We start from the raw sequence: 27015 nt of genomic DNA, 5'->3' as shown, positions 1-27015 counted from the left end.
TTAAGCATTATTTATTATTATTATTATTATGCTGCCTGCTCAACTGTTGACCCAGCTTGAGTCTCTTCCTCTTTCTTTTGTTTCTTGTTACTACCTCCAGTATTTTCATTCTCTTTCCCAGTGGCAACAACAACAACCCCAGATTCACTTGCTGCTTCTGATGCCTTCCGTTTAAGAGTGGCACGCGCTTGTGCAGTCAGCTCACGGAACGCAGCATCATGTGACCGTGAGTATAAGTCCCGGTTCAGACTCTTGAGGTCCGTAGGAATAAATGGTATTAACGGTTGAGTGCCTTGTCCCCCCACAATTGTATTCTTGTTATTATTTTTTTTGCTCGGAGATGACCCTGCACTATTATTATTAGCCATTGCAGTTTCCAAAGATGATGATAAAGACGATGACGACAACGACGACGACGACAACGACGACGGTGGTGGCGGCAGTTGTTGCACAAGTAAACTGCGCTGTGATTTACTTAATCGCTCAGCTTCTTCCCATTCTGAAAGTTGTACAAGTAACTTGGACCGTGGCAGCGGTTCTTTTCGGTCCGCATTGGCGTTCCACAAAGTAATCCACTCTGTTTCACGTCGCAACAAATCTTGGCGCCCCGATCCATGCGAAGGAATCCCAAGTCGTGTCAGCCGTGCCCGCAGCTTTGACACTGACGAGTTCCAATCGTTGGTCCGTGGAAGTTTCACCCGCATGTCCTCTGTTTGTGCCAACCGAGCTTGTCGTCTAGTTCTAAATGTAAACGGAGTTGTGGTCGAATTGTTATTGTTGGTACTGCTACTAATGCTGCTGCTACTGTTGCTGATGCTGCTACTGTTGCTGATGCTGATGCTACTATTACTACTACTAACTGTAGTTAAAGTCATTGCTTGATTGCTACTGTTGGAAACAACACTCGATCTTGTTCGTGGTAAAGAAACGGCCTGCGTTCGTGTAGTAACTCCAAGTGGAGTAGACATTCCGGAAAGACATTCAGTAATGTGAGTGCTCTGAATTTCTTTGATTGGCAAAACCTTGTTGCATACTGGACATGGCGCATGCCTTTCGGGAATCTGTGAGGGTATTTGTTTATGTACTGGTTTTGGTTCCTGATCTCTCTGAATTTCTTTATTATTATTATTATTATTATTTGCTTCTTCTCCATATTTTGCTCCTTCAACTAGTTTTGGTTCTTCTACTGGCCTTGCTTTATTTGATTTCTCTTCACTTTTACCACTCCCTCGTGTTAGATCCAGCAACCGGCTCCGCACTTTGGAAAATACCTCCAAACACATCTCAACCGACCCATTCCGTCTTAACTGCGACTCAGATGCTGAATGTCGACAAGTCGGACATTTTTGTTCAGCAACAAGTACTCGTCGAATGCAAAGAGAACAAAATGTATGTGAACAACCAGTCATTACAGGAGCTGTCATTAGTTCCTTACAAATATCGCAGCGTAGTGCCTCATCCATTTCGGACATTTCAGGAAACCGAGTTCCTAACCAGTCAGATGAATGTGTGATCTGGTGTGGAGTCATGTTTTGAATGTTGTTGCTGTTGTTGTTATTATTATTATTATTAGTTGAGCTATGTTGGTGATGATTGTGTGTATATATATATATTATATGTTAAGAGTAAAGTAAAGTAAAGTAAAGTAAAGTAAAAAAAAAAAAAAAAAAAAAAAAAAAAATTGTCAACAAAAAACACAGAAAAAAAATTTTGAGCAATCACCAAACATTGAGTTTCCAGCTACCGCGTTCAGTACGTGTATTTAACGCGTCCCACGCGTCAGGTCACGTGTATTCCGATTAAAATGAAAAAAAAAAAAAAAAAAAATTTATTCAATTTATCAAAAACTACTACCCTCTACAAAAAAAAAAAAAAAAAAAAAAAAAAAATAGAACCCGGTCTTGCTGCAATCATGTCTGGACAAAAGTTCGTATATCAACATTACACTTATAACATACTTCTTCTTTCTAACTAGTTTTACCTTTAAAGAGTCTCACGGAGCAAACTGTGGAGTGGTAATAGTGACGACGACGCAGATAGTGACGATGCCAGCATAATTTCCCAGGAAGCACCGGCTTATGTCCCGGACTTTGTCTTCACTGAGGTTGATGTAGCTGATAATGATGATGATGAAGATGCTGATGGTGAGGAAGACAAGCCTAACTCTGATTCAGAAGAAAAAGATGCTGACGAGGAAGCTTTTGCCTTTAATCTTTTTAGCGGTACTACTTCCAAGGATAATGCCGTTGTGGTCATTTCAAAAAAAGAAGAAGCAACAGGTGTTGCCAATGATGAGTCTTATGAAGTCCCACTTGCCAACCGCCAGCGACCTGACTCGTACTACTTTGCTTCTAAACCAACAGAGTCCGAATGCAGTGCCCTGAAGGCTGCTGCAGTAACTTTTGACCAAGTCCGTTCTATTGCTGCTTTGTGCACAGCAGCACAACGACCCCCTAAAAACCCTCGCAAGATCCTCGATTATACTGCGCTGGCGCTTGAGGCTCGCGCTGAACGTTTGCGTGAACGTAAACGGCGTCGTCCAGGTAAAAAGACTCGTGAACGTACTAAAAAACGTGCAGAAGAAATCAAAAAACAACGCCAAATGTACAACCGACAGCGTCGTCAATTCAAATCTTTTAGAGGTTGATCAATTTATAATGGGGATATATATTTATTTTTAATTTTTTATATATTTATTTATTTATATGGAGATAAATTTAGAGGTAAAATATCATTCAAGTTAAAGATCTTCATTTAAACAAAATGGCCAACCCCCGGGAAAGTTGCCGCACAGAAATTGCATCAGGCTTGCATGTCCGTGCAAGTGGATCCCCAGATTTATTAAACGGCTTGATCACATATGTTTCGACAAGTGTGGATGAGCTAGGGTAGTTTTTAAATCTGATAGTTGTTGCCATATTATTGTTGCTACCAGCAAACTCGCGTAATCGTTGCTCTGCCGCATCTGCAAAGTCCGCCCAATATTCTCCCACAAGACTCTCAGCCTTGTCGCCAAACTTCCCTACTGCACGCGATAAGATATCATCAGAAATCGAATGACGCAATGCGTTCTCGTACCGTCCAACAAACCGAGCCCGATCAGCAATCGTCCCAAGCGCATTTGTAAACGCTTGCATGGACAGATTGAGAGATGGCAGTGACCGAGTAAGTTCTGTTACTGAAGCCTGGGCTTGGCTCTCCACAAACCGCACAAGAGAACCCACAAGTGCATTTGGGTTCAGAATCGCAAGTGCACTGGCCGCGTGAGCAGCAAGGGTATCATAGTCATCCACATTAATGCTATTACTTGTCGGTAAAGGTACTGTTGATGCTGAGGTTAAAGTGTAAAACCGAATAATATTTTGGCAATGCTGAGTCAACCGGGCTTCATATTTCCCCAGTAGTGAACTTTCAAATGTCCTAATCACTTGAACTGACCGCAAAGCAGGCTCCATGGACAACTGCTTGTGCAGCGATATCACTGTCTGGGCAGCTCGCAGTAATAGTCGCCCATCAGGGATTGCAAACAAATTGGCTTGACGAGCCGTTCGTGGAGCCGACGACGGTGAAGACGACGATGAAGAGTCACTAGTCAGTAGAGGATCCATGATTGCTGATACCTGGCGCACCAGATATAAGAACCATGTCAGTGAGCGCAGCAGTCCTGTAGTTGCGTGCAGTCTGCGTAGCGCGCCATGAATGTGTTGTGCCTGATAAAATGGCGCCATAATATCTCGCTGAAGTTTCCCGTACGCCGCAGTCAAATTCTCCACTGCCGGTTTTAAAGGTTCCAAAGCTCGGCTCATTTCTTGCACGTTTACACCTTCAGTTATAAGCGCGTCATACTTGTCTGTAGTTAACTTTTCAATACGCTCCTTCACTTCAGCCAAGTCGTACCCAAGACGCTTTGCAGGGGTCGCCAGATCGACTTCGGCATCATTTGGCGCATTGGTCGCAACCACTAAAGTGTTGGCAAACGCAATTGGATCAAATTTGATGTCCAAAAAGACATCATAGTCGACATAGTCACTTTGTAGAGACATGGTGTATGTATGAAATAAAAAAGTGGTGATCTGTTCAAAAGGTTTCGGATGGAAACTTGTAAGGGTTAGTATATCTTATGATTATAGCCGTTCTAAAGAAAAGAAAAAAAAAAAATGTTTGGGTTTTCTGCATTAGGCTTACAAAAAAAAAAAAAAAAAAAATTTTTTTTTCTCTCTTTTTCTACAAAACACAATGGCCTTCTCATTTGGATTCGGCGGTGACGATATCGACACGTCCCTTGATATTGATGCCCTTCAAATCGTTCAAACCCCTGTAGCCCAAACTCCCAAGCAGGTGGGGCTTGCACCTGAGTACCAACCCAAATTACAATCTCTCGAATCACTGCTAAAAGCTTCTGTGGGTGTGCGTATGAGTTACTCCACAACAAACTCATCTCTTCCTCGCCGCGACTTGTTCGATGTCAAGCACCAGCTTATGCTTCAGGATTCGTTGACTCCAACCGAAGAAATCCTTCTCGGTCTTACCAACGAGGATCTGCGTGTGGCCCAGTACGAGGGCGGTCTCAAGAGCTGGGAGTGCACCTACGACGTTGTCGAATTTCTTTCGCAAAACAACATACCTGCACAAACCATTGTCGAGCTCGGCTGTGGAACTGGAGTTCCATGCTTATACATGCTCCAGCAATACTTTCAGCAAAACTCACAAGCCGGCCTTAATCTTATCATGGCTGATTACAATGAAAGCGTTCTGCGACTGGTCACTGCGCCAAACCTCTTGTTCGCTTGGCTCCAGACCCTCGACCCAGAAACGCGTCTTTCTATTCTTTCTTCAACCTCACAAACCTCAAACGCAATTGCAGAGGCCCGCTTGGGCGAAGCTGAAATCACAGAGGCCCTCATCACAGAGTTTCTGCAAGTACTAAACCAGCGCTCTATCTCAATTCAATTTATATCAGGTGGTTGGTCGCCCGAGTTTGTCCAGCTGTTAAATTCAAACCTCCCTGCTCCTGTTGATCTCATAATCGCTTCAGAAACGGTTTACTCTCTAGACACTCTGCCTATATTTACCGACACTCTACTCGGTATTTTTAAAAAAAGCCCACACGCACGAGCCCTTGTTGCTGCAAAACAAGTCTACTTTGGCGTCGGCGGTGGCGTTCTTGAGTTTATTCAAACTCTTAAAAAGCACCCAAATGTTGCATATGAAATAGTCTATACCAATAGCGGGAACGGTCTCGGTGTCGCTAGAACAATAGTCGAGGTTCGTCCAAGCATTTAGAAACAAAACAAAATAAATTAGTCCCTTTATTTTTATTATTTCCAAGAAGGTCGTGTTGGTATTCGACTTGTTCCGTTTGTTGATTTGAGCTTTGACTGGGGCGGTTTGCCATAAGTAGGCCGACCTGGTGTGTAGTCAGTAGGCCGCTTAAGCGTTTTCTTTTCAGTCGTTTTACTTCTGGTAAGGTATCTAGGGTGCTGCTGTCTCGGCTGTTGCTGTTGCTGTTGTTGCTGTTGCTGTTGCTGTTGCTGCTGTTGCTGTTGTTGTTGCTCAGATATCAATCGCTCCCTTGCGATCTCTAGATCGCGTTGTCGTTCAACTTCGAGCAGTCTTTGTTTTTCAATTTCCTCACGTTCTTGTTGTTCTCGAAGTTCCTTTTCATGCGCCAGCTCAATCAATCTCTTCTCGTACCGTTCAAAAGACCCGCTACTTGGTGCCTCTGGAAACTCAACACACCATGCATTCATTTGAATTCCATATAAAAAAGAAGAAAAAGATTCATTAAAACATGTAATCGACTCATGAACCTGCTGCATTCGGTGCATATTGGCCTCAAACTGCGCAAACCCATCGTTTAAGTCCACAAACCGTGAGAAAAGGGTTGTTTCCAATGGAGTTTTGGTATCTCCATCATCCTCTGAAGCATCACTAAACCCTGAATATCGTCTTAGTGGCGTTGTTGGACGTGAATTATGAGCCATTTGAATCCAATGTTGTGTAAATATCTTAATTAATATGTTTACTTGTTCAAAGGGATAGGTAGAAAGGGCAGTGTTGTGTTATTTTTTTAACTTCTTTTTTTTTTTTTTTTTTTTTTGGGATAAATCCACGTGACACCAACAGCAAGTCTTCGGTCCTGTCGGCGGCCATTTTGTAATTTTTTGTCTTTTTCCCTCTTCTTCCACCATAGTTTTATCCTTTTGAAAAAAAGATTTACAGAAAAAAAAAAAAAAAAAAAGATATTAGAAAGATATTTTTGGTTTGGAATATCTTTAATATCTTTAAAATACTTTAATTTTCATTTTTATCAAGGAGTATTTTTCATATATATATTTTTCAAACCTCTTTTCATTCCTTGGAAACTCTTTTTATTTGCCAACTGTACACTTACCCTTTTCGCGTTTTTTCTCATTGCTCAGTACATATACCCCCCCCTTTAGTTATACCATGAAATATAGTTGAAAAACAAACACACACACACAAAAAAATAACTACAAAAATGAAAGTCTACTATAATCGCCGGCCTCGGTCTTTGGCTTTGGTTCAAGGCGATAACATTTTAATTATCAGAGGCTCGAGCCGACGTAATGTTCCTAATCAGCAAGGCAGTGGAAGTGGCGGTAATAACGCCCCTGCAGACCAAAGCCCACCAAAATGCATCATTGAATTTGCCAAACGCGACTCTATCAAATTCGATCAATATCGTCTGCTCAGTCCCCACGAATGTCAGGGCTGCTTGGGTCTTATTGAGATCAATTATGACGTTTATCTTTGTGTCATTACAAAGGGTGCCGAAGTGGCTCAGCCCCGTCCTGGTGAAACTGTTAACCGTATTTACTCTGTCGAATTTTACTGCGTAAATAACAATGATTGGGATTTTGTTACCCTTGACGCTAATGGTTATGCTATTGATCAAAATATAGGTCTAGCTTCAGCAGCAACAGATTCTTTGAACCGCCTTCATATTGGAAGTGAACATCCCTGTGCAAGTATCCGTAAATTATTAAGTAACGGAAGTTTCTATTATTCGTCCAACTTTGATGTGGCTACGGTCCTACAATATCGTGGAGGTGGATCCAATGCAAAGAAAAGTACACTTACTATGGAGATGGCTGATCGCTCTTTCATGTGGAATAGTTTTATGACTGAAGGTCTTATTAACTTTCGTAACCATCTAAGTGATTCTCAACGCCAAGAGCTTGATGAGTGTCATTTCCTCACAACAGCTATCCGTGGCTTTGCAGAATCTAAAGAAGTTCGAATCGGAAGTTCTCATGAACCTGCTATGCTCACTATCATTTCTCGCCAGTCATGGCGACGCGCAGGTACCCGTTACAATGCCCGCGGTGTTGACGACGAAGGAAATGTGGCAAACTTTGTGGAGACTGAAACTATATTAAGTTATGGAGATCTCATTTACGGTTTTACTCAAATCAGAGGTTCTGTTCCTATTTTTTGGGAACAAGATGCAAATATTATTTCTGCAAAAATCAACATTACCCGATCATCTGAGGCCACCCAACCAGCATTTAACAAGCATTTCGAGCAATTGGTTCAAAAGTTTGGTATCGTCCATGTTGTCAACTTACTTGCAAACAAACCTGGCGAGTATGAACTTAGTGAACGTTACCGAAACCACATTCTTGCATCTCGTAATCTCAAGGGAAATCTTGGTTTAACTGAATTTGATTTTCACGCTGAAGTGGCCTCAAGAGGTTATTCTCAAGCCAACAGAATTATCCCACTTCTTCAGGAAGCGTTTTTGGAAATCTCATTCTACTCAAACAATGCACGACGTCCAGCAGACAAGACTGAACAACACGGTATTTTCCGCACAAACTGTTTGGATTGTTTAGACAGAACTAATTTGGTCCAACAACTTATTTCAAAGGAAGCTCTCATGATGTTTTTTGAGCTTTACCGTATTCCACCTGGTCAGGATATTTGGGCCAAACATAACTTTATTTGGGCAGATAATGGTGATCAACTGTCTCAGATCTACGCCGGGACTAATGCACTCAAAACATCATTTACTCGCAGTGGTAAGATGGGATTTGCAGGTGCCCTTGCTGATGTAACAAAATCCGTTGGTCGTCTTTATATCAACAACTTTGTGGATAAAGGTCGCCAAAACACCATGGATTTGCTTTTGGGACGAACTGCTGGTCAGCAACAGGTCGTTTTACATGACCCAATTAATGATTATGTTACAGTGGAACTGACAAGACGTGTTGGCGATTTTTCTTCAACCAGAAACATTAAGGTATTCGCTGGCACCTTTAATCTCAACGGTGTCATGTCACCAGATGATCTTTCAGGTTGGCTTTTCCCACCTGATGGTGGCCGTGAAGCCCCTGATATTGTACTTGTTGGCTTTCAAGAAATTGTTGAACTTACACCAAGTCAAATCCTCAATGCTGAACCATATAAGCGTGAGTTTTGGGAAACACGAGTTGCAAATACACTTAACCAGCGCGATGAATATGTTTTGGTTCGGTCTGACCAACTGGTGGGTACCGCGCTTATGATGTTTGTGCGCAAAGCTGAAGTCTCCTATGTCAAGAATGTTGAAGGTGCCATGATCAAAACAGGTTTAGGAGGTATGGCCGGTAACAAGGGAGGTATTGCTGTTAGTTTTTACTTTGCTAGTACTTCTTTTTGCTTCATCACTGCCCACTTGGCTGCAGGTCCAAATAACATTGACGAACGCCACCACAATTTCAAAACCATTTCCTCTGGTTTGGTATTTTCTCGGGGACGTCGCATTAAGGCTCATGACAGCATCATCTGGCTTGGTGATTTTAATTATAGAATCAATATGCCATATGAATATGTTAAGGAGGAAATCAAAAAGGGAAATTTGGAAAAGCTTTTTGAGAAAGATCAACTCTATGACCAAATGGTGAGGGGTGAAACTTTTCCTTTCTACAATGAAATGCAAATCAATTTCCCACCAACATACAAGTTTGACAATGATTCAAATGAGTATGATACCTCAGAAAAGATGCGTACTCCTTCTTGGACTGACCGCATCTTAAGTCGTGGAACAAACCTTCACCAGACCAGTTATGGATGTGTCCCAAAAATTATGTTTTCAGATCATCGCCCAGTTTATGCCACATTTAATGCTACTGTGGTTGTCGTTGATGAAGACATTAAGAATAGACTTGCGAACGAGTTGTACAACCGTCGTCGTCTTGAGGTTGGCGATGCAAATGATTTGGTTTCATTAATTGATTTAAATGAAACAACGCTTACCCATGGCCTGCCACCCCCATCTAGTGACTCTCGCAAGTGGTGGATTGCTGGTGGTCAGAGCACCAAAGTTAACTTTCAGCCACCCACTGGTACGGTCATAAACCCAGACCGCGATACCAATCCGTTTGTTGAAGACGTTGATTTCATCAAGCCTCCTCTTCCTCCACGACCACACACGTTTACTTCTGGTACAAAACCACCATCTGCTCCAGCAATCTCCGGAAACAAACCAGAAGTCAGAGCTGCTCACCGTTCAAATACGATTGCCAGTGGACCAGGTGCTCGCCAGATGAACCGCAAATCTCTTTCACCACCACCTGTACCACGTAAACCGGTGTCGTTAAGTTCCAAACCAACGGCATCGGGTGTGGCCAAAAGTGCGGCTCACAAGCCTGCGTCCACTCCAAGCCCAACCCCAATCCCAACTACCGCTCACATATCGGCTTCTTCATCGCCCTCTTCTGAAGCAGGAGTACCTGCCCCTCCTCCAAAGAGAAAATCTGTTAAGTCTAATGGAACAACTCCGCCAACAGGATCCAAAAATTTACTTGATGATGATGGGGACGCCGAAAGTGTACGAGGATGGACGCCACCACCTATGGTACCTACTAGCGGTGCCAACAGCGTAAAGGGGTCATCAGGAGGGCATTCTACACCTAAGAGTTTACTAGATGATGATGACCAAGAAGGGGCAGCGCCGAGTGTGTCAGGGCTTACTCTGTTGCAACCCACAAGTTAAAGAAATTTGATATTGTATTTTTTTTTTCATTTTTTTTTAAAAAAAAACTCCCTTAACTTATTGTAATGAAGAATATGGAAACATAATAAATAAATGACTTTTACTTGGATTCTTTTTTAGTTTCTGGTTCCTTAGGCTCTTTTGTGGGTTCTTTGGAGTTCTTTGACTCCGACTTTTCGTCCTCAAGACTTGATGTCTTGTCTTCTTTGGTAGAGACTTTCTTCTCATTTTCATCCTCTTCCTCAACTACATCCAATTCAGCAAGTTTGTCTTGAATTTCTGCAATTTCTCGTTCAGCATTTTCTAGATCGGCAAGTTCTTGTGAACTTAATATCGCATCGACTTTTGCGTCTATCGAGTCAAGTAAGCGTTCCAATCTCTAAAAAGTGTTAAAACTAATAATCAAAAAAAGAAAAAAAAATTCAGACAATAAAATTTAACATACAGTAGCGTACTCCTCTGCTTTTCTCATTTCTTCATAAACAGCTGCCACTTCGGCAGCTCCTTCAGTTTGTTCTGCACCCATTTCTTGTAGATTTTTCTTATCGATGGCAAAAGAATAAATCTGTGCAACCTCTCTTTTTCTCTTGTTTATTTGGCTGCCAAATTCGTAATGTGCGGCTCTACATTTTTTGAACATGTCTATACAAGGCCGGGTAATTTGTATTACGTCTCTCCCAGTCGTTTTATTTTTTTTCTTAACACCTTGTCCCAAACCTCCAAAAAAAAAAGAGAACATCACCAAAATTTCACGCTTTTTTGGATAATACCTTCCAACAAAAAACCCTTAAACCCACCACACCATTCAAAAGCCTAGAATGTACACTTTACAATCGGTGGCCAAGGTTCTTACTACTGCTGTGACAGCTTTTGCTGCTCTGGCGCAGGCCAAACCTGCTTTTGGATCTGGTGAGATTCTTGTTATTGGCGACAACGCCACGGAGCCCCCACAATATTCGGAATATTTCAACGCTTTACGAAGTAAGTATCCGAACACCTGTCAATTGATTTGAAAAGTCTTAAACTAATTGAAATTTTTAGATCACAGCTCAATTACGCTTAAATTTGCTTCTATTAGAGATAAAAGTCTTGATTTAATAAGCGATGATGGCGTTGAATATGAAAATGTCATTATTTTGCCTGTATCTTCCAAAGGTATATATATATTTTTCCACATTTAAAAGAGATTATACTCTAACAATTATTTTTTTAGCTCTTGGACCTAAGCTGAAGGCTAGTAATCTTGTTCAATACTACAATGCTGGTGGTAATATTTTGGCCTTTACTTCCGAAAACAGCTCACCCGAGTCTCTTTTTGAATTTTTTAAGGAGCTGGACATTAACATTTCGCCCAAAGACTACAAGGCTGTGGACCACTTTTCATATTCCAAAAGCAAGTCTTCTTACAAGCATGACACTTTGGAACTTAGCGCTGCTTCAGACTTTGTTGCCGATCGCATTGTCAAAGCACCTGCATCTAAGCCCCTTATTTACAGAGGTTCCGGTGCTTACCTCGGAAATAACCCTAACACCATTCCTATTCTTCGTGGCTCATCCACAAGCTACGTTTACGATTCCTCGGATGATTCTCTTGCACTGACGAGTCCATGGGTTAGTGGCACTCAGTCTACTTTTGCAGCTGCTTTCCAGGGTCTCAACAATGCTCGTGCTGTTTGGATTGGCAGTGATGAGACTTTGCTCGACAACAAGTACTTGCAAGATAAGAACTTGTATAATGCCGAATTCATTGACGAGGTGAGCAAGTGGGTTTTCCAAGAAAAGAGTGTCATCCGCAACACTTTTGTTGCCCATGAACCTGCTGACAATAACACTGCCAAGGCCACCTCGTACACGAGCGGGTTCTCACTGTACAAGGTTAACGAGGACGTTCGCTATACAGCTGGTGTCCAGGAATGGGTCAATGACAAGTGGGTTCCTTACGTTGCTGATGACATCCAAGTTGAATTTGTTATGCTCGATCCTTACTACCGCATTAACTTGGGAAAACCCACAGCTGAGACTCCTGAGCAAGGAGCCATCTACACCGTCACATTTAAGGTCCCTGACCAATACGGAATTTTCACATTCAAGCTGGATTATAAAAGACCTGGTCTTTCTTACCTGGAGAAGCGTAATACTGTCACTGTGCGACACACTGCCAACGATGAGTGGCCCCGATCTTGGGAAATCACCAACTCCTGGATCTACTTCTTTTCATTTGCTTCTGTTGTCGGTGCTTGGGTTATCTTTGTTGTATTTTACTTTTACACAGATAATGGTGCTCCTTTCTCTGAAACCGTCAAGAAGTTTGAATAGATTGTACATGTAGATTGAAAAAAAAAAAAAATATAAATATAAATAGTAAATAAAAATAGTTGTTTTATTTTTTTATCATCTAATGAGTAGGAACGATCTGAACCTTGTATTTTATTTGCCATTTCTTAAGCTCATCCTTAGTCTGTTCTAGTTGTTTGTTAAGCGTGCCAATGACGGTCTGCAATTGCACGGAGTTTGTCTGAAGATTTGGAGAGACATCCTTAACAGTTGACTCGACCAGAGATTCACCAATCATGCGAAAGCATTTTCTGTCGGAAGGCATAGTCTTCAAAGTTTCAAGAACAATTTTGTGTTCATCAAGATCAGCTTCAAGTTCGCCAATTTTGGATGACAGTTGTGCGATAGATTCCTTAAATGTGTTGTATTGCTCTTGAAGTTCTAAAAAAAAGAATGTGAATGTTAGTGATGAGAAATTTTTAAGCGACTTTAAAGAAATGTCTACATACCAGCGTTTGATGGACGCGAAGGCGCAGCTACTTCTTGTTTGGATGACATTTTGGAGTTGTAAGAAATGTGTGAAAGGCAAGAAGTTCTTGGAGAGATTCTTGGTGGAGAGAAAAAAATTAAGAAAGTTAAATGATTTTGGATGATTAAGTGTGTAGTAGAAAAATAGCTACCCTAGGACTTTCAACATCATACACTTCCCAAAAACTTTTAAGCTTACACCATTATTTCATTCCAGCAGAATATGAAATGTATGCCAACAAAAACGCCAAAGTCTTAGAACAGCTTGCAAAACATAAGACAAAGTATCCTGGAGGTGCTCCTAGGAAGCCAAATGAGCGGGTAAAGCAGACACGACACTTTCCAGGAAAGGTGATGGATAAGGGCAGCAGCAGTGAGGAAGAAGAAGACGAAGAAGATGAAGAGGAAGAAGAAGATAATGATGGTGATGATGAAGAGGAAGAAGAAAAAGAACAACAACAAATAGAGGAAGACAACGAAGATAGAGAAAATAATAAAAAGGAGGAATCAAAAAAGCATATTACTGTTAAGATATATTCTAAGAGAGAAGAGAAAAAGGAGTTGATGAAGGTAGTCACACCTAAACCAATAACTCAACAAATAGCAACGACAATCAAGCGGAAAGCAACAAGAGAAAGAGAATTTTCTGAAGAGGAGGAGGAAGAGGGAGAGGAAGAAGAAGAAAAAGAAGAAGAAGGTGATGAGGGTGAAGAAGAGGAGAGTTCAGAAGAAGAGTCTGAAAGTGAATCATCTGAAGACGAAAAACCCATGTTTATACCCAAGTTTGTCAAGAAGGACCAACGAAAAGACGTTTCTAAGCCAACTCCAAATGCTTCCCAGAATGAAAAGTCTAGTAGCTCAGAAGTTGACGTTCGAAAATTAAAAGTGCTTGAACTTGCAGAAGAAGATATTAAGAGACAGATTGCAACTGAACAATCTCAAAAGCAAGAGTTTCGAGACGACAATGAAATTTACGAGGTGGATGATACCGATGATTTGGATCCTGAAGCAGAGTATGCAGCATGGAAAATACGAGAACTGCATAGGATAAAACGTGAACGAGATGAAATTGAAGCAATTGAAAAGGAAAAAGAAGAGCTTGCTGAGCTGCGGAGCAAAAGCGAAGCTGAGCGGGCTAAGCTTGGGGCTGAAAAGGCTGAGGCTGAAGCTTTGGAGGAAGAAGAAAAGCGCAAGGACAAGAAGAACCCTGGGTACATGCAGAAGGGATACTACAAGGGAGCTTATTTCCGTGACATGGACATTTTGAAAAACAGAGACTTTTCGGAAGCATTGGAAGATGACTACAAAAACAAGGAAGTTTTGCCAAAGTATTTGCAGACGCGAAGCGGCAAGATTGGCATCAAGGGACGGACGCGGGAAAGTACACTGAAAGAGATGGATACAAGCAGAGACACAATCCGAGCAGATAACAAGCGACCTCGGCGCGAACGGGATGATTCTTGAAGGGACTTCCAAGATGTTATAGTTGCGGTTTATACTAGCTGGACTGGGTTCGGGAATTTTTTTTTTTTTGCATGTATAGCCGCACAGGTTGGTATTTACTGAGGATCAAACAAACTTAATTAGAACTTAGGTCTTAAACTCATCGCCACGTTTTCGATCCACGTAAACGGCCAGCGGAAAGAAAAAAAAAAAAACGTACGCTTTTGTTTAGGCTTTTTTTTTTTTTCTTCGCCATAACATTTATGCAGTTTTTATTTAATTTTTTTTTTCTGAAACCTGCCAACTCATCTATTTGATTTCGACATAGTTATATAGTCTCAACATAATAAAGCTATTTAAGCCATTGATTTTGGAGTTAGATATTTTTTTTTTTTGCAAAAAGAAAGAGAAAGATTCATATAAAAGCCAGTTCGTTATCATTTTAAAGCGGTTGGCCCAGCATTTAAAGACCCTTTCCTCTCCCCCCCTTTCTAGCTACGCATTCGCCCAGACATTAATCAACTTGGAAATTTAATCCCCAGTTTTAAAACATCACAACAGATAATCACACAGTTCTATATTTTTTTCCCTCCCCAGCCTTTTTAAATTACAATGAATATCTTTCGATTTCTTGCGGACATGTCACATGTTCTCAGTATTCTTCTTCTTTTACAAAAGATTCGTAGCAGCAATTCTGTTGCCGGCATTTCATTCAAAACACAAGCTCTGTATGCACTTGTTTTTGTGACGAGATATCTCGATGTTTTTATTTATTTTGTGTCAATATACAACACAGCTATGAAGATTCTATTTCTGGGAACATCATTTTATACCCTACATGTTATGTACAAGAAGCGTGATAGCGGCACCATTGCTGCCAACACCATTGACACTTTCCGTGTTGAGTTTTTGCTTATCGGATCACTTGCGTTGGCTTTGATTTTCCCATCTGAACGAATTTACTCGGTTACAAACATTTTATGGACTTTTTCCCTGTGGCTCGAATCAGTGGCCATTCTTCCACAGCTCTTTATGCTGCAACGTACTGGTCAGGCTGAATCTTTGACTGTCCACTATATTTTTGCGCTGGGATTGTACCGTGGGTTTTACGTCCTCAATTGGATTTACAGATATTACTTTGATAACTGGTTCAGTCTGACGTCGTTTGTCACGGGTATTATCCAAACCGCGTTATACTCAGACTTTTTCTGGGTTTATTACCAAAAGTAAGTATTGAAAATTACCAGATATGATTTATATTTTTTTTTTCTAACTTTGCAAAATTAGGGTCTTGAAAGGCAAGAAGTTTGAACTTCCCCAGTAATGAGAAGAGAGAAAAAAAAAATAAAATTGAAGAATTCTCGCCTAGTATCGGCAGAATTGGAAAAGAAACTTATTATTATTTTTTTAATAGGAGATATAACGAAGAAATATTGAAATTAGATTTACTCATAGGGATATATTTATGGCACAATAGGCTTTAATGTCTATATTTGAATAAGTTTGATACAAGCATGCAAGCAAGCAAGCATTAAGACTACATTGAAAATTAATTTATTTTTATTTTTTTTTCTTTAAAAAATTCATTTTTTTTAATAATCATTCAAATACTCATTAAAACTAGTTTATGTATATCGTAAATAGTTTCATTAATCTTTCTTTAATGGAACCAGCTCCTTAGTAATACCATCTTTTTTGACAATGACAATTTCCAGAAAGTCACCGACTTGAATCTGACGTTCGGTAGCTGAGGTAAAGGCATCCTTGACCAATCCAACAACAACTTCCTGAGGCAGGTTAACTTGTTTTTTTGGAATGTTTGTAGCAGGATCGTACTGATTCTTAAAGTCGACTTGGTTGTCCAAGAAGGGAACGATTAAAGAAGCAGCCGAGCCACCTGCATGACAGGTTTGACGTTCATATGAGCCGACGGGGTCAAAAGAGTAGATGGCACCTTTACCCTCTGGATCAATGCCTGCAATAATAGTGCCAACATAGTAAGGGAAGAAACGGTGGGAGTATAGCAGAGTCTGGGTAAGGCGGGCAGCAGACGCGACTTGGAGAGGCTTGTTGTGAGCATGGTGGTACCATTCGATGCGGGTTTTAAGACGCTTGATCAGCGCATCCGAGTCTGCAGAAAAGCCACTTGCTGAGGCAATCATATTGTCTCCCAGTTCGTGGACCTGAGGTCGGTAACGAGTATTGATGGAGTAGCCAGTCGAGTGGCGGGTATCGCCTGCAAGCACGACAAAATCGTCACCAGCAATGCCAATGATGGTGCCACCATTGTCATCATAAGGGTTAAATCGATGTTCAATAGGAGCAGAGTTCTGTGCAGCCAGTTGCTCTGCAGATTGTGTTGCGCGAGTGCCAATCATTATTATATATGATATTTATTTATTTATATATTTTGAGAGAGGGTATAAATATTATGTGGATTAGGATGGTTGTGTGTGGCAAAATTGTTAATGGTGATGATGATGAGAGTATTGTTATATGGGAGTTTTTGTTAATTTTGTTACAACAGTCGTTTTTTATTTTTTGTTTTTTGTTTTTTGTTTTTGGAAAGAATGTAATTATAATAATAATTACAATAGTGTCACAAACCATATCAATAGGGGGATAAGAGTGGGTCAGCCTGCATCTTTTTTGAACGAGGTTGGTTGATGAAGAAATAGACTTTTCATAATTTGAAATCTTCTTCTTTTATTTACATTTGATAAAGTTTGTTTATTAAACATTCCATTAGGAGGTAATTGGTAATATTTAAACTGGCATTCTTCCTCCTTTTTTTCTTTCGCCTGAATCTTTTTTATACCCAAGACTTGTTTATTTTTGAATATATATATATATTTTTTCTTTCATTAAAACATTAAAACATTAGTACAAAATGTCTAAATTAGTTCCTTTGCCGGCTTCATTGCCTGGTGTTCTTAAGAGCTACTTACCTAATTCTGAGAATGATACCAATAATTTACCATTTGTGACATTGACATATGCTACTTCGTTAGACTCGCGGATTTCAGCAGCTCCTGGTATGCAAACCATTATTTCGCATCCAGAAACGAAAACCATGACACATTATTTACGATATCATCATGATGCAATTCTTGTTGGTGTGGGAACAGTTTTAGCTGATGATCCAGGACTCAATTGTCGTTGGACTCCAAAAGAGGGGGACCCCATTCACTTAATTCAACCGATTGTGGTGGATCCTGGATTTAAGTGGGATCCACGTGGATCTCGTCTTTTACGGACTGCAAAAGAAGGCATGGGACTTGGGCCGTATGTTGTTGTTCGTTCGGATGCATTAGGGAAGAGTGATCAGAGCAGTATTAGTAGCATTGATAGCAAGTTGAGCGATACATTAAGTTCTGAGGTTGTGGCCAAAATCGAGGCTCTTAAGGAAGTTGGAGGCAAAGTGATTGTGATTCCAAGTACAAGTCAAGCAACTGGACCTATTCCCTGGAGTGAGATCTTTGCACAGTTGTATGGAGAAAATACGTCCAATGGCCACCCTATTCAGTCGATAATGGTAGAAGGAGGAGCAACCGTGATTAACAGTTTGTTGGATGAGACTGCAGCTCGAGTGGAAACTCATGGCCCACCACCGCTTGTTTCGTCAGTTGTTGTGACAGTTGGACCTGTTTTTTTCGGCAGCCGTGGGGTATCTGTGAGTCCCGTGACATCACAGCCTCGTCTCAGTCATGTTCGTTGGTGGACTGGATCACGTGATGCAGTTGTATGTGGCCGTCTTGGGTGACATGAAAAAAAAACAAAAAAAAAAAGTTAATGGCTTTGTAACAATTTTCTAGAGATTACAACAATGTATGTAATGTAATGTAATATTTTTTTTTTTTTAAAAATTTGAAATTTTCAGAGCCACCACTCCTCCTCCTCCAAAAAAAATAAATAAAAAATAAAAAAAAAAGGCCACGGCTAAAGACAAGGCGCTAACCAAAGTTGCAACTGGGTCATCTGATCGCTGTTCAAATGTTAACCTACCACTTTCTATTATTATTATTATTATTATTATTATTATTTTTTTTGTTAGAGAACTTTAAAAAAAAAAAAAAATTCGGCACCACCACCACCACCACCACAATTTCCATTTACGAATATTTCGCTACCATAATGGGGTGAAACTGATTGACTTTTTAACAACACGCACATCAAAAAAAAAAAAAAATACACGCACACGCGAGTGCCTGCAGTTTTTTGACATTGCTAAATCTCAAAACCCTTACCCATTTAATATTTTTTTTTTTTTTTTTTTTTTTTCCCTTTACTACTACTACCACCTACTATTACTACTACTATTTCTACTTAGTAACTACTGTAAGCCCTGAATTTTTTCCAGCGCCCCCCCCTCCTCTTCCTCCTTCTTTGTTTTCTTTTTTTTTTTTTCTCTCTCTCTCTCTCTCTCTCTTTTTTTTTTTTTTTTGCCATCACCACCACCACCCAACCAGCAACTCAAATCCTCATCTATATAACCCTCTATCGTATCATCATCCTCAAAGCGCTCTCATTTATTCGTATTTGCTTGATATAGAAGCCTCCTCAACTCTATTCAAAGCAAGTATTTCAACTCTCGAATTTTTTTTTTTTTTTTTTGAAAAACCAACTAAGAAAAAAGAAGAAAAAAAACACACACAACTAACTGGTATTGAGTCAGATCCTTATTTAAAGAATCAACCACCAAACCAGTCTATTTTGTACTTTATTTCATTCATCACTGGAATTTCCATATATTTCAAATACATCACACACATATATATACACAATGACAACATCGGCAACGCCACAACCAGATTCCAAACCACCAAAAAAGACCCCATCGGGTCCTTCTTCCACCTCATCCTCTAGTTCCTCTTACTCACGTCAACGACGTTCACAACACGCATCTTCGCATTTAGATGAAGAAACAAAGAAACTTAAATCAAAATATGCGGAACCACTGCTGCTACTTCAAGAGTTATTCCCGGATTGGAAGGAAGAAGATTTGCTTTCAGTTTTGGCTGAAACAGATGGAAATGCTGAAACTGCATCTCTACGAATTGCTGAAGGTAAGTTAAACGATATTTATGTTGAAGATTTTTTTTTTTCAAGTTTACATTGATTGCTTTGACATTAAAATTACGATTGTTGTGTTATTTTTTTTTTTTTTTTGGTTTCTTTTTCTGTCGTGTTTGGAAAATTTTCAAACTTGGAGACACAAAAAAAAAAAAAAATAAATAGAGAGGCAACCAAAATTTTTTTTACGCCTCTTTACGATTATCAATCCATCAATCAATCAATCCATCCATCCATTCAATCCATCCATCTTCTAAGCTTTAACTAACTTGTTTTTTCCTTAATTTATAGGTCATGCCACTCAATGGGGCGAAGTTAAAAAGAAATCTAAGGACAGATCTAAGAAGCAGGAGTTTTCTGAGTCGACTTCTTCCTCAGCTATTGCTCCAGAGAAGCACAGTAGTTCTTCTAGCCAGCGCTCATCCCTTTCTAAGCATGTTCCTCGTGGTCCAAAGTCTGAGAGATCGGTTTCCTCAACTGCATCTGCTCCTCGCTCTGCCAGAGGCCCACGGAAACAACCTCACACTAATGGCCACTCCCAATCTACTGAAAATACCACAGTCCGCAATACCTCTGACCATTCAGCACACACACCTACCCAGGCCCCGGCTCAAGCCCCGGCCCCTACTACTTCAACCACGTCCTCGACTACATCTTCGGCCACTCCTGCTCCATCTCTAACTTGGGCCGCTTTGGCGGCGAGTAAGCCTAAACCTGTGCCTGCTGCCGCTGCTGCCCCAGCTACTGCTACTGCTGCCACCGCTGCTGCCCCAGCTACAACAACACACTCTCACATTGAATCCGACTCTGCCACAATTACTGTTAAAGTCCCCACCTCATCAACTCCTCCTCAAGAATCTTCTCAAGAATCTACTGAATCTGTTTCTGTTCCTACCGGTCCTTCCTCGTCTACTGCTGCTTCTACTCAAAATTCTACTGCTTCGGCCGCTCCTCCAGCTGCTGCTGCTGCCGCTGCTGCTGCTCCGGCACCGGTACCGGCTCCAGCTGCTCCGCCCAAGCTCAGTTGGGCCGCTATTGCTGCTCCCCCCCCTCCCCCTCCTAAAGTCACCAAACCTGCTGCTCCTGTTGCTCCTGCCGCTACTCCTGCTCCTTCCACTGCTCCTACCGAACCCGCTGCTGCTACACCTGCTGTAGAGACTGCTGCTCTTGCCTCTGCTACTGCTTCTGCCGCTGCTACTACTGATGATGCTCCCACTGAGGAGACTATTGCTGTTGAAGAAGCTGCTGCCCCCGTCGAGGCTGCTGCTCCTGAACCTGAAACTGCTACTGTTGAGGAAACTGTGGCTGAATCTGAACCTGTCACTTCTGAGTCAAGTGATGCTACACCCCCTGGTCTTGAAAAGGCTGCTGAACCCGAGATTGTTGCTGCTACTCCTGTTGCTCCTGCTTCTTCTGTCCCAGCCCCTTCTACTGCTGAATCCATTCCTGCTGAATCTGCCGAACCCTCTTCCGCAACTGTTTCTGCTCCTCTCTCTTCTACTCCTACTGCTCCTGCATCTGAGTCCCAGAGACCCATTTCTATTCCCTCCCAACCTGCTTCCGAAGCCCAGAGATCTATCAATTCTCTTCCTTCTCAACCTGCTGCTACCGCTGCCGCTGCTGCTGCTGCTGCCGCTGGTCACCCTGGTTACTCTCGTCGTCTTAACCAAGATGCTCCTGTTGTTCTTCCCAACTCTATTGGTAGCCGTTCTATCAGCCGCCTTGGCTCTCAGTATGGTTCTCTTAATCTTGCTGAAGACGAGTCTAGTCAGGACAAGTCTACCGAGATTTCTGCTCCTACTCAGCCTCGCTCCGCTGTTGCCGATCAGCAACACCAGTCTCAGAATGTCTACCAGGTCCAGCATCAGCAATCTCAGTCTCAATCTTATGGTAACTACAACAGATTTAACCAAAGAACCAACAATTACCAAACCCAACCTCAGCAACAGCAACAGCCCCAGCAACAGCAACAACAACAAGCTCAACAACAAGCTCAACAGCAACCCCAGCAAGCTCAGCAACAACAACAACAAGCTCAACAGCAACAAGGCCAGCAATTGCCCAAGCCTTATGACAACTATGGTCAGAACCAGTTTATGTATCCTGGTGCTCACCCCAACTTCAATGCCTCTTACTATGCTGATTATGGCTACGGTGCCAATGATGCTAGCCGCAATGCCTTTTCTGGCTACTACGGCTACCCCCAACATGTTCAAGATGCTTTGAACAGAGGTATTGGTGGCTTTGATCAATCCGGCATCCCCCAGCAATCCAACAGATATGGTGCTGAAAAGCCTCCTGTGACTGCTGGTTCAACTAATGCTGCTGGCCAGTCTCCTGCTACTAGTGCTGCTTCTCCTGGCATCACTTCTGCTTCTTCTGGCCCCACTGCTGGCCAGTACGGTCAGGTTCCTTACTACATGAACCCCTACCACTACTATTACCCCTTTAACCCTCAAGCCGCTCAAGCTGCTCAATTCAGCTCCCAGAATGCTTTCTACAAGCAGCCCTACTACACTGGTATGGATTACCGCCAACACCAGCCTCAGCAACAGACTCCTCAGCAGGCTTCGCAGCAGACTTCCCAACAGCAGCAGGGTGGTCAGCAGCAAGCTGCTCAGCAAGGTCAACAGCAAGCTGGTGCTGCTGCCGGACAAAACACTTTGAGTGGTATTTCCGACTTTTTGAACCGTGAGGACAAGGGTGCTCCTGGTTCCCCCCAGACTCTTGTTGGTAATGCTCAGATTTCTGGCGGCCCTGTTCAAATGCACCAGACTCAAGCTCAACCCCAGAACCAGTACCAGCCCAACATGTACAGCTATGCTGGCTATGGGCAGCAACAGTACACTGCCAACCGCCAGTGGAACAACTATAACTAAGTGTCTATGACCCTACGCCAATTACAACCCTACTTCACCAATGATTTTTTGGTGACATGATACGATGAACCACCTTTTAAATTTAATGAGGAATGAATGTATATGAAAATGAGGATTTCTTTACATGTTAATACCCCCCACAATTTTTTTTTTTAAATGTTATTTTTATGATTACGGTTTGAATATTATTTTTATTTTTATTATTATTTTATATTATGAGCACAATGTGCGTATATATTTATATCTGTGTATAAATGTATTGTTTTAGTATTGTTATGAAAAAAATTTTTTTTTATATACAAAGTTGTAAAAAGACAAAAAAAAAAAAGGTCAATTGTAGAGCATGAATTTGAAGGCTGGAATTTGATTGTTATTCTGTGGGTTAAGCTTAAGTGGATCGAACGCGTGTATATTGTTACCAAAAAATAATTTTTATTTTTTTTGTTTTTTTTTAGAAGCAAAAAAAAAAACAATACTGGATGACTTTCTTCCATGCTTCTTCCCCCCTTTTTTTGGGAAAGGGCTGGATGGTGTAAAGGGTAACACGTTCGCTCGAAAGCGGAAGATACTGGGTTCGATTCCCAGAATACCCCCTTTTCCTGAGGATGTGTACGGGAGTATACACCTAGACTGAAAACCATAGGCTACCCTGGTTACAGGAATGCCGACTCTTCCGTACAGTCTAAATAGCCTGCAGGTGATTGCGGGCCGTATCTCTGACGGAAGAGATTAAGAAATACATGGGCGTCCGTGAAGATAAGTGGAAATGGGTTGGGAAGGTTTTGGGACCGACAGACTGGTTCTCCCTGTTCCTCGTAAGCTGGCATCAGGGCCCATCATCCGGGCTACCGGAGACGCACAGAACAGAAACCACCCGTACTAAAAAGGTACAAATGAAAACCGGCAAGTCACATAGTCAGACAATAAAAGGATAGCGCAGATGCTGATGTTATATAGTTCTATAACCCTTGAATAAAAACAAACAAACAAACATTTTTTTTTTTTTTAGAAAACCTCCTAAACAAAGAACAATTAAAGGCAGACTGGAAATAATATTTTAAAAATCAAACATCAGTTACTGGGAAAGGACTATTATTTATATCAACCTTATCCGGTGTGTGGATATATATATATATATATCTCCAGTTTTTTTTTTTTTTTTTTTTTTTACCAGTGACCAAATAATACAAAGCAGCACTGTAGCAATCAAATGACTTGAACTCAATCCTTGCTAAATCTTTTTCTTTTCTCTTACACACATTACTTTTTTCTTGCATTTCCAACCATTAAATTCATCTCAAGACAGACATATAATAGAGACGAAAACCAAAATAACTATATAATCTAATTAATGGTTACATCAATAAACAACACTACCGGGGCCACACCAGCCATGGTATTGGAGCGGGCTCAAGCTCTGGCACAAGCATCATTACAGCAACAGCAGCAACAGCAGCAACAGCAGCAACAACAGCAACAGCAGCAACAGCAGCAACAGCAACAACAACAGCATCAACCTCAACAACAACCAGCAGCGACAACATCAGAATCTCAATCTAGCGGCTCTTCTTCTACACAACCATCATCAGATTCACAAAAGTTTCTGCGACCAATGTTTAACACCATTTCCGGGAATGAAAATACTCCCGGCTTAGTTGACTGGGCGTCTGGGGTTGCAGGATCGCTTGCGGAAACATGGAATACATTTTACAAGTTTGCATCAACAAGCCGGCAATCAGACTCTATCATATATGCAAAACCACGGAAGGAGGCTTACCTGCAAAATACACGAACATATGGGACTGTTTCGGAAACAGCAAGACGGGCTGGGTCGATATCTGGGTTATGGGATGGTTCTGTTGAACAGTCTGGGTCCAAACCCGGAACTTCTTTACAAGCTGATAAGAAAGAAGATGGGAATAGTAGTACAGGAACTTCATTATTACAAACAAGTGCTGGACCATCTCATACGGGATCAGTAGCATCAGTGACATCAGTGGCAACTGTACGAGCAGTGTCTGGGGCTACAACAATTATTGGAACGCCTGTTCCTGTGATTGCACCAGTTCCTGAAACACCAGCGCCTGCATCAAGCCAGGAAGTGTCTGGGCCTTCACCGCCCCTTTCCCCAGGTGCCCCGGGTCCTCCTTCTGATACAGACTCATCTGTATTGCCACCACTTTTACCATCAGTGGGGAGTTTTGGGGCGGGTGCAACAACAAGTGACCGCAATATCATTGAGCTATGGACAATGATGGCATTACGTTATATCATGTGCGGACAGCTTTTATTTTCACCAGCTAAAGATAGTCCTCGACACACAGTACTTGACATTCAAGGGATGTTTGAGGACCAGTGGTCGTGGCAAATTGCATTGGATAATCCATCATCTGTGATTTACGGATTCAAATTTACAAATAGTAAGGTTCGAGCAGCGCCAAAATCAACACAACAGCCGCAGCCGGAACATGATCATCAACATAACCACCATAACCATCACCACCACCACCATCATAAGAAGAAGAATGAGGATTTAAATGATAATAATACCCAGTGCGGATACAATGGTGATGAAATTAAGAAGGGAGCACCGAAACCAGCGGTTGCAGCTGCTAAGCAGAAGAAACAACAAGTTGAGAAACCCCAGTTTTCAGCAAAATACCTAGATCCGCGGGGGAGCATTATTGTAGAGCCAACTTCATCAGAACAATCAGCATCTCCTAAAAAGACAATTATTGAAGATTCAGTACCACCCCCACATTCACGGGAAAATAGTTCAGAGGAAGAGGTTGATGATACAGTGATTTTTTCATCTGGAAGTCTGGTGGCCACTCCACGTGCACGCTCAGAAGTACAAAGTGTAGGGTCTGCAGCGTCAATGGTGACAGCAGCGTCACGGCCACCTGAGGGTTCAGTAGGCACACGGACAAGCACTGCTGTTTCTCGGGAGGGATCGTGGACATCAAGAATTGGGGATGAAAAATCTGCGCAGAGTATGCAGAGTATGCAGAGCATGCAGAGCACTCAGAGCACTCAGAGCACTCAGAGCACTCAAAGCACTCAAAGCGCACAAAGCTCTCGGAGTCTGGTGAGTACTCAAAGCACTATGAGCACTCAGAGTGTGCACAGCGCACAAACACCAATGTCATCTTACTGTGATGCGCTGCCGCCACCTACAGAATCATTGTCTTTGGATGATGAGGGATCAGCTTCACCCAAGACTGCAGCTTGTTTTGTGGATCCACCTGAATCACCAAGTGTTTCCAATTTAAACTTGGTAGAATCTCCCAGATCAGGAACTCCACAGTTGCAATCTCCTAGAGAACCACCGAAAACAACTTCACCACCATTATTAGCCTCATCGAAGGATGAAGAAGAAAATGGTGAAGATGAATCACCATTGATGTACCTACTATTCCCCACACCACAAACCGAAGCTGCTGAGCCGACAGGTCCTGCAAACTATATTCCCTGTGTGGGACATTCACTTACACAAATGCCATTTGATGATAATACATTTGATGTAGTAAGTGCCAAATCTTTATGGTACTTTGTGCGACATGATGAGTGGGAGGCTGTACTAGGAGAGATTTTCCGAGTTTTGCGACCCGGCGGGTATGTTGAGTTAGTTGTTTCAGACTACGCTATTCTCAACGGGACCCCTGCAGATGAGTACTGGTGGTCACGCCTACGAGCAAACCTGGAAGCTCGGTCGTTGGACCCATATCCTAGTAACAAAATAGCTCAACGCCTATACTCTGTTGGATTTATGGGAGTGACCCAGTCACTGGTGACACTCCCACGGAGCTGGGGTGGCCAGGTCGGACAACTAGCTGAGTTTCTATGCATGTACTACAGCGACTCACTTTTCCGGGCATTTGGCGGGCTTACAGTCCAAGAGTACGATCTGTTTAAGGCGCAGACACGGGTACCACCTGCAGGCGGGTACCCGGCAGCACAGATATTATTAGTGTATGCACAGAAACCTTTGCCCGAGAAGAGAGGGTGAGGAGGACCAAAGTACCGAATGGAGTGGAGTGTGTGTGTTTGTGTGTGTGTGCATCACTTAACTCCGGTTATTGAGCACGTAATTTCTTAGTGTAATATTAGTCATCAAGCCACTTTTTTATTTATTTTTTTATTTTCATATGGGCTATATAGCCTTGGCTATTGTGATACCAACAGAGCTGGTTACCCTCCTTGGAAATTAGAGTCTTGGTGCTTGGCCAATCAAGCAATTGAGCGCCACAAAGAAATTTTGTTTGGAGTGAATAAAAAAATTATAAAAAAATTAAAAAAAAATTAAAAAAAATTAAAAAAAACACCACAAATTTAATAAAAGTCTGGGCATTACCCGGCCTTGTTTCTCTTTCTTCAGTAGTACATATTTATATTTTCATATATATATAAATATATATAAAATGTTTTTTTTTTTTCTTTTTTGAAATAATTTCATGACAGGAGTGGCTCACGTCTTTTTTTTTTTTTTTTTTTTTTTTTTCGTATTTTTCAAATTTACGGGCCAGCGGGAGTGGTTGAATGGTTGCGGCGGTACCGGCGGCTACACTCTGGCTGACATTGTCATGAAGATGACGGGCGAGTGGAAAAAGAAATCAAAGTTGCCAGAGTGTCTTTAATTTTATTTTTTTTTATTTTTTTTTAAAAGTCAAGTTGGTAATTTCTAAAGACCCGTATGGATTTCTACCACTACGCGCACCGGGTCATTTTTTTTGAGTGTTTGTTTTGATGTGTGTGTGTGTGTGTGTATACATGTGAAATTGACCGGGACACAACCACCGGAGAGACTTCGGGACCTTA

The 27015-nt window shown here is 41.7% G+C and overlaps 15 protein-coding genes across 15 annotated transcripts; 9 read left to right on the top strand and 6 right to left on the bottom strand.

The window, feature by feature from the left end:
- Nucleotides 1–26: 26 nt before the first annotated feature.
- On the bottom strand, nt 27–1529 carry SAPINGB_P001242 (uncharacterized protein; the record flags this gene model as incomplete). Its single annotated transcript, XM_031995965.1, has 1 exon — nt 27–1529. One exon carries the CDS (start codon nt 1527–1529, stop codon nt 27–29), a length of 1503 nt encoding a protein of 500 aa, XP_031851856.1.
- Nucleotides 1530–1912: 383 nt separating this feature from the next.
- SAPINGB_P001241 (uncharacterized protein) lies at nt 1913–2647 on the top strand (the record flags this gene model as incomplete). Its single annotated transcript, XM_031995964.1, has 2 exons — nt 1913–1926; nt 1990–2647. 2 exons carry the CDS (start codon nt 1913–1915, stop codon nt 2645–2647), a joined length of 672 nt encoding a protein of 223 aa, XP_031851855.1.
- A 103-nt stretch (nt 2648–2750) lies between these two features.
- Nucleotides 2751–4043, bottom strand: SAPINGB_P001240 (uncharacterized protein; the record flags this gene model as incomplete). Its single annotated transcript, XM_031995963.1, has 1 exon — nt 2751–4043. The coding sequence occupies one exon, from the start codon at nt 4041–4043 to the stop codon at nt 2751–2753; it is 1293 nt and encodes a 430-aa protein (XP_031851854.1).
- A 193-nt stretch (nt 4044–4236) lies between these two features.
- SAPINGB_P001239 (uncharacterized protein) lies at nt 4237–5283 on the top strand (the record flags this gene model as incomplete). Its single annotated transcript, XM_031995962.1, has 1 exon — nt 4237–5283. One exon carries the CDS (start codon nt 4237–4239, stop codon nt 5281–5283), a length of 1047 nt encoding a protein of 348 aa, XP_031851853.1.
- A 35-nt stretch (nt 5284–5318) lies between these two features.
- Nucleotides 5319–5984, bottom strand: SAPINGB_P001238 (uncharacterized protein; the record flags this gene model as incomplete). The annotated part of the gene is made up of 1 exon (XM_031995961.1): nt 5319–5984. One exon carries the CDS (start codon nt 5982–5984, stop codon nt 5319–5321), a length of 666 nt encoding a protein of 221 aa, XP_031851852.1.
- Nucleotides 5985–6502: 518 nt separating this feature from the next.
- On the top strand, nt 6503–10000 carry SAPINGB_P001237 (uncharacterized protein; the record flags this gene model as incomplete). Its single annotated transcript, XM_031995960.1, has 1 exon — nt 6503–10000. One exon carries the CDS (start codon nt 6503–6505, stop codon nt 9998–10000), a length of 3498 nt encoding a protein of 1165 aa, XP_031851851.1.
- A 100-nt stretch (nt 10001–10100) lies between these two features.
- Nucleotides 10101–10526, bottom strand: SAPINGB_P001236 (uncharacterized protein; the record flags this gene model as incomplete). The annotated part of the gene is made up of 2 exons (XM_031995959.1): nt 10101–10379; nt 10446–10526. 2 exons carry the CDS (start codon nt 10524–10526, stop codon nt 10101–10103), a joined length of 360 nt encoding a protein of 119 aa, XP_031851850.1.
- Nucleotides 10527–10818: 292 nt separating this feature from the next.
- On the top strand, nt 10819–12316 carry SAPINGB_P001235 (uncharacterized protein; the record flags this gene model as incomplete). The annotated part of the gene is made up of 3 exons (XM_031995958.1): nt 10819–10981; nt 11042–11155; nt 11214–12316. The coding sequence occupies 3 exons, from the start codon at nt 10819–10821 to the stop codon at nt 12314–12316; spliced, it is 1380 nt and encodes a 459-aa protein (XP_031851849.1).
- Nucleotides 12317–12395: 79 nt separating this feature from the next.
- On the bottom strand, nt 12396–12832 carry SAPINGB_P001234 (uncharacterized protein; the record flags this gene model as incomplete). The annotated part of the gene is made up of 2 exons (XM_031995957.1): nt 12396–12715; nt 12784–12832. 2 exons carry the CDS (start codon nt 12830–12832, stop codon nt 12396–12398), a joined length of 369 nt encoding a protein of 122 aa, XP_031851848.1.
- Nucleotides 12833–13030: 198 nt separating this feature from the next.
- Nucleotides 13031–14266, top strand: SAPINGB_P001233 (uncharacterized protein; the record flags this gene model as incomplete). Its single annotated transcript, XM_031995956.1, has 1 exon — nt 13031–14266. One exon carries the CDS (start codon nt 13031–13033, stop codon nt 14264–14266), a length of 1236 nt encoding a protein of 411 aa, XP_031851847.1.
- A 591-nt stretch (nt 14267–14857) lies between these two features.
- Nucleotides 14858–15569, top strand: SAPINGB_P001232 (uncharacterized protein; the record flags this gene model as incomplete). The annotated part of the gene is made up of 2 exons (XM_031995955.1): nt 14858–15471; nt 15533–15569. The coding sequence occupies 2 exons, from the start codon at nt 14858–14860 to the stop codon at nt 15567–15569; spliced, it is 651 nt and encodes a 216-aa protein (XP_031851846.1).
- A 325-nt stretch (nt 15570–15894) lies between these two features.
- On the bottom strand, nt 15895–16623 carry SAPINGB_P001231 (uncharacterized protein; the record flags this gene model as incomplete). Its single annotated transcript, XM_031995954.1, has 1 exon — nt 15895–16623. One exon carries the CDS (start codon nt 16621–16623, stop codon nt 15895–15897), a length of 729 nt encoding a protein of 242 aa, XP_031851845.1.
- Nucleotides 16624–17135: 512 nt separating this feature from the next.
- Nucleotides 17136–18008, top strand: SAPINGB_P001230 (uncharacterized protein; the record flags this gene model as incomplete). Its single annotated transcript, XM_031995953.1, has 1 exon — nt 17136–18008. One exon carries the CDS (start codon nt 17136–17138, stop codon nt 18006–18008), a length of 873 nt encoding a protein of 290 aa, XP_031851844.1.
- Nucleotides 18009–19028: 1020 nt separating this feature from the next.
- On the top strand, nt 19029–22197 carry SAPINGB_P001229 (uncharacterized protein; the record flags this gene model as incomplete). The annotated part of the gene is made up of 2 exons (XM_031995952.1): nt 19029–19311; nt 19610–22197. The coding sequence occupies 2 exons, from the start codon at nt 19029–19031 to the stop codon at nt 22195–22197; spliced, it is 2871 nt and encodes a 956-aa protein (XP_031851843.1).
- A 1351-nt stretch (nt 22198–23548) lies between these two features.
- SAPINGB_P001228 (uncharacterized protein) lies at nt 23549–26206 on the top strand (the record flags this gene model as incomplete). The annotated part of the gene is made up of 1 exon (XM_031995951.1): nt 23549–26206. One exon carries the CDS (start codon nt 23549–23551, stop codon nt 26204–26206), a length of 2658 nt encoding a protein of 885 aa, XP_031851842.1.
- Nucleotides 26207–27015: the final 809 nt, after the last annotated feature.

This window comes from Magnusiomyces paraingens (genome assembly GCF_902498895.1).
Source record: "Magnusiomyces paraingens strain CBS 517.90 genome assembly, contig: contig1, whole genome shotgun sequence".
Taxonomy (NCBI): domain Eukaryota; kingdom Fungi; phylum Ascomycota; class Dipodascomycetes; order Dipodascales; family Dipodascaceae; genus Magnusiomyces; species Magnusiomyces paraingens.
This window is presented reverse-complemented; position numbering and strand designations above follow the sequence as displayed.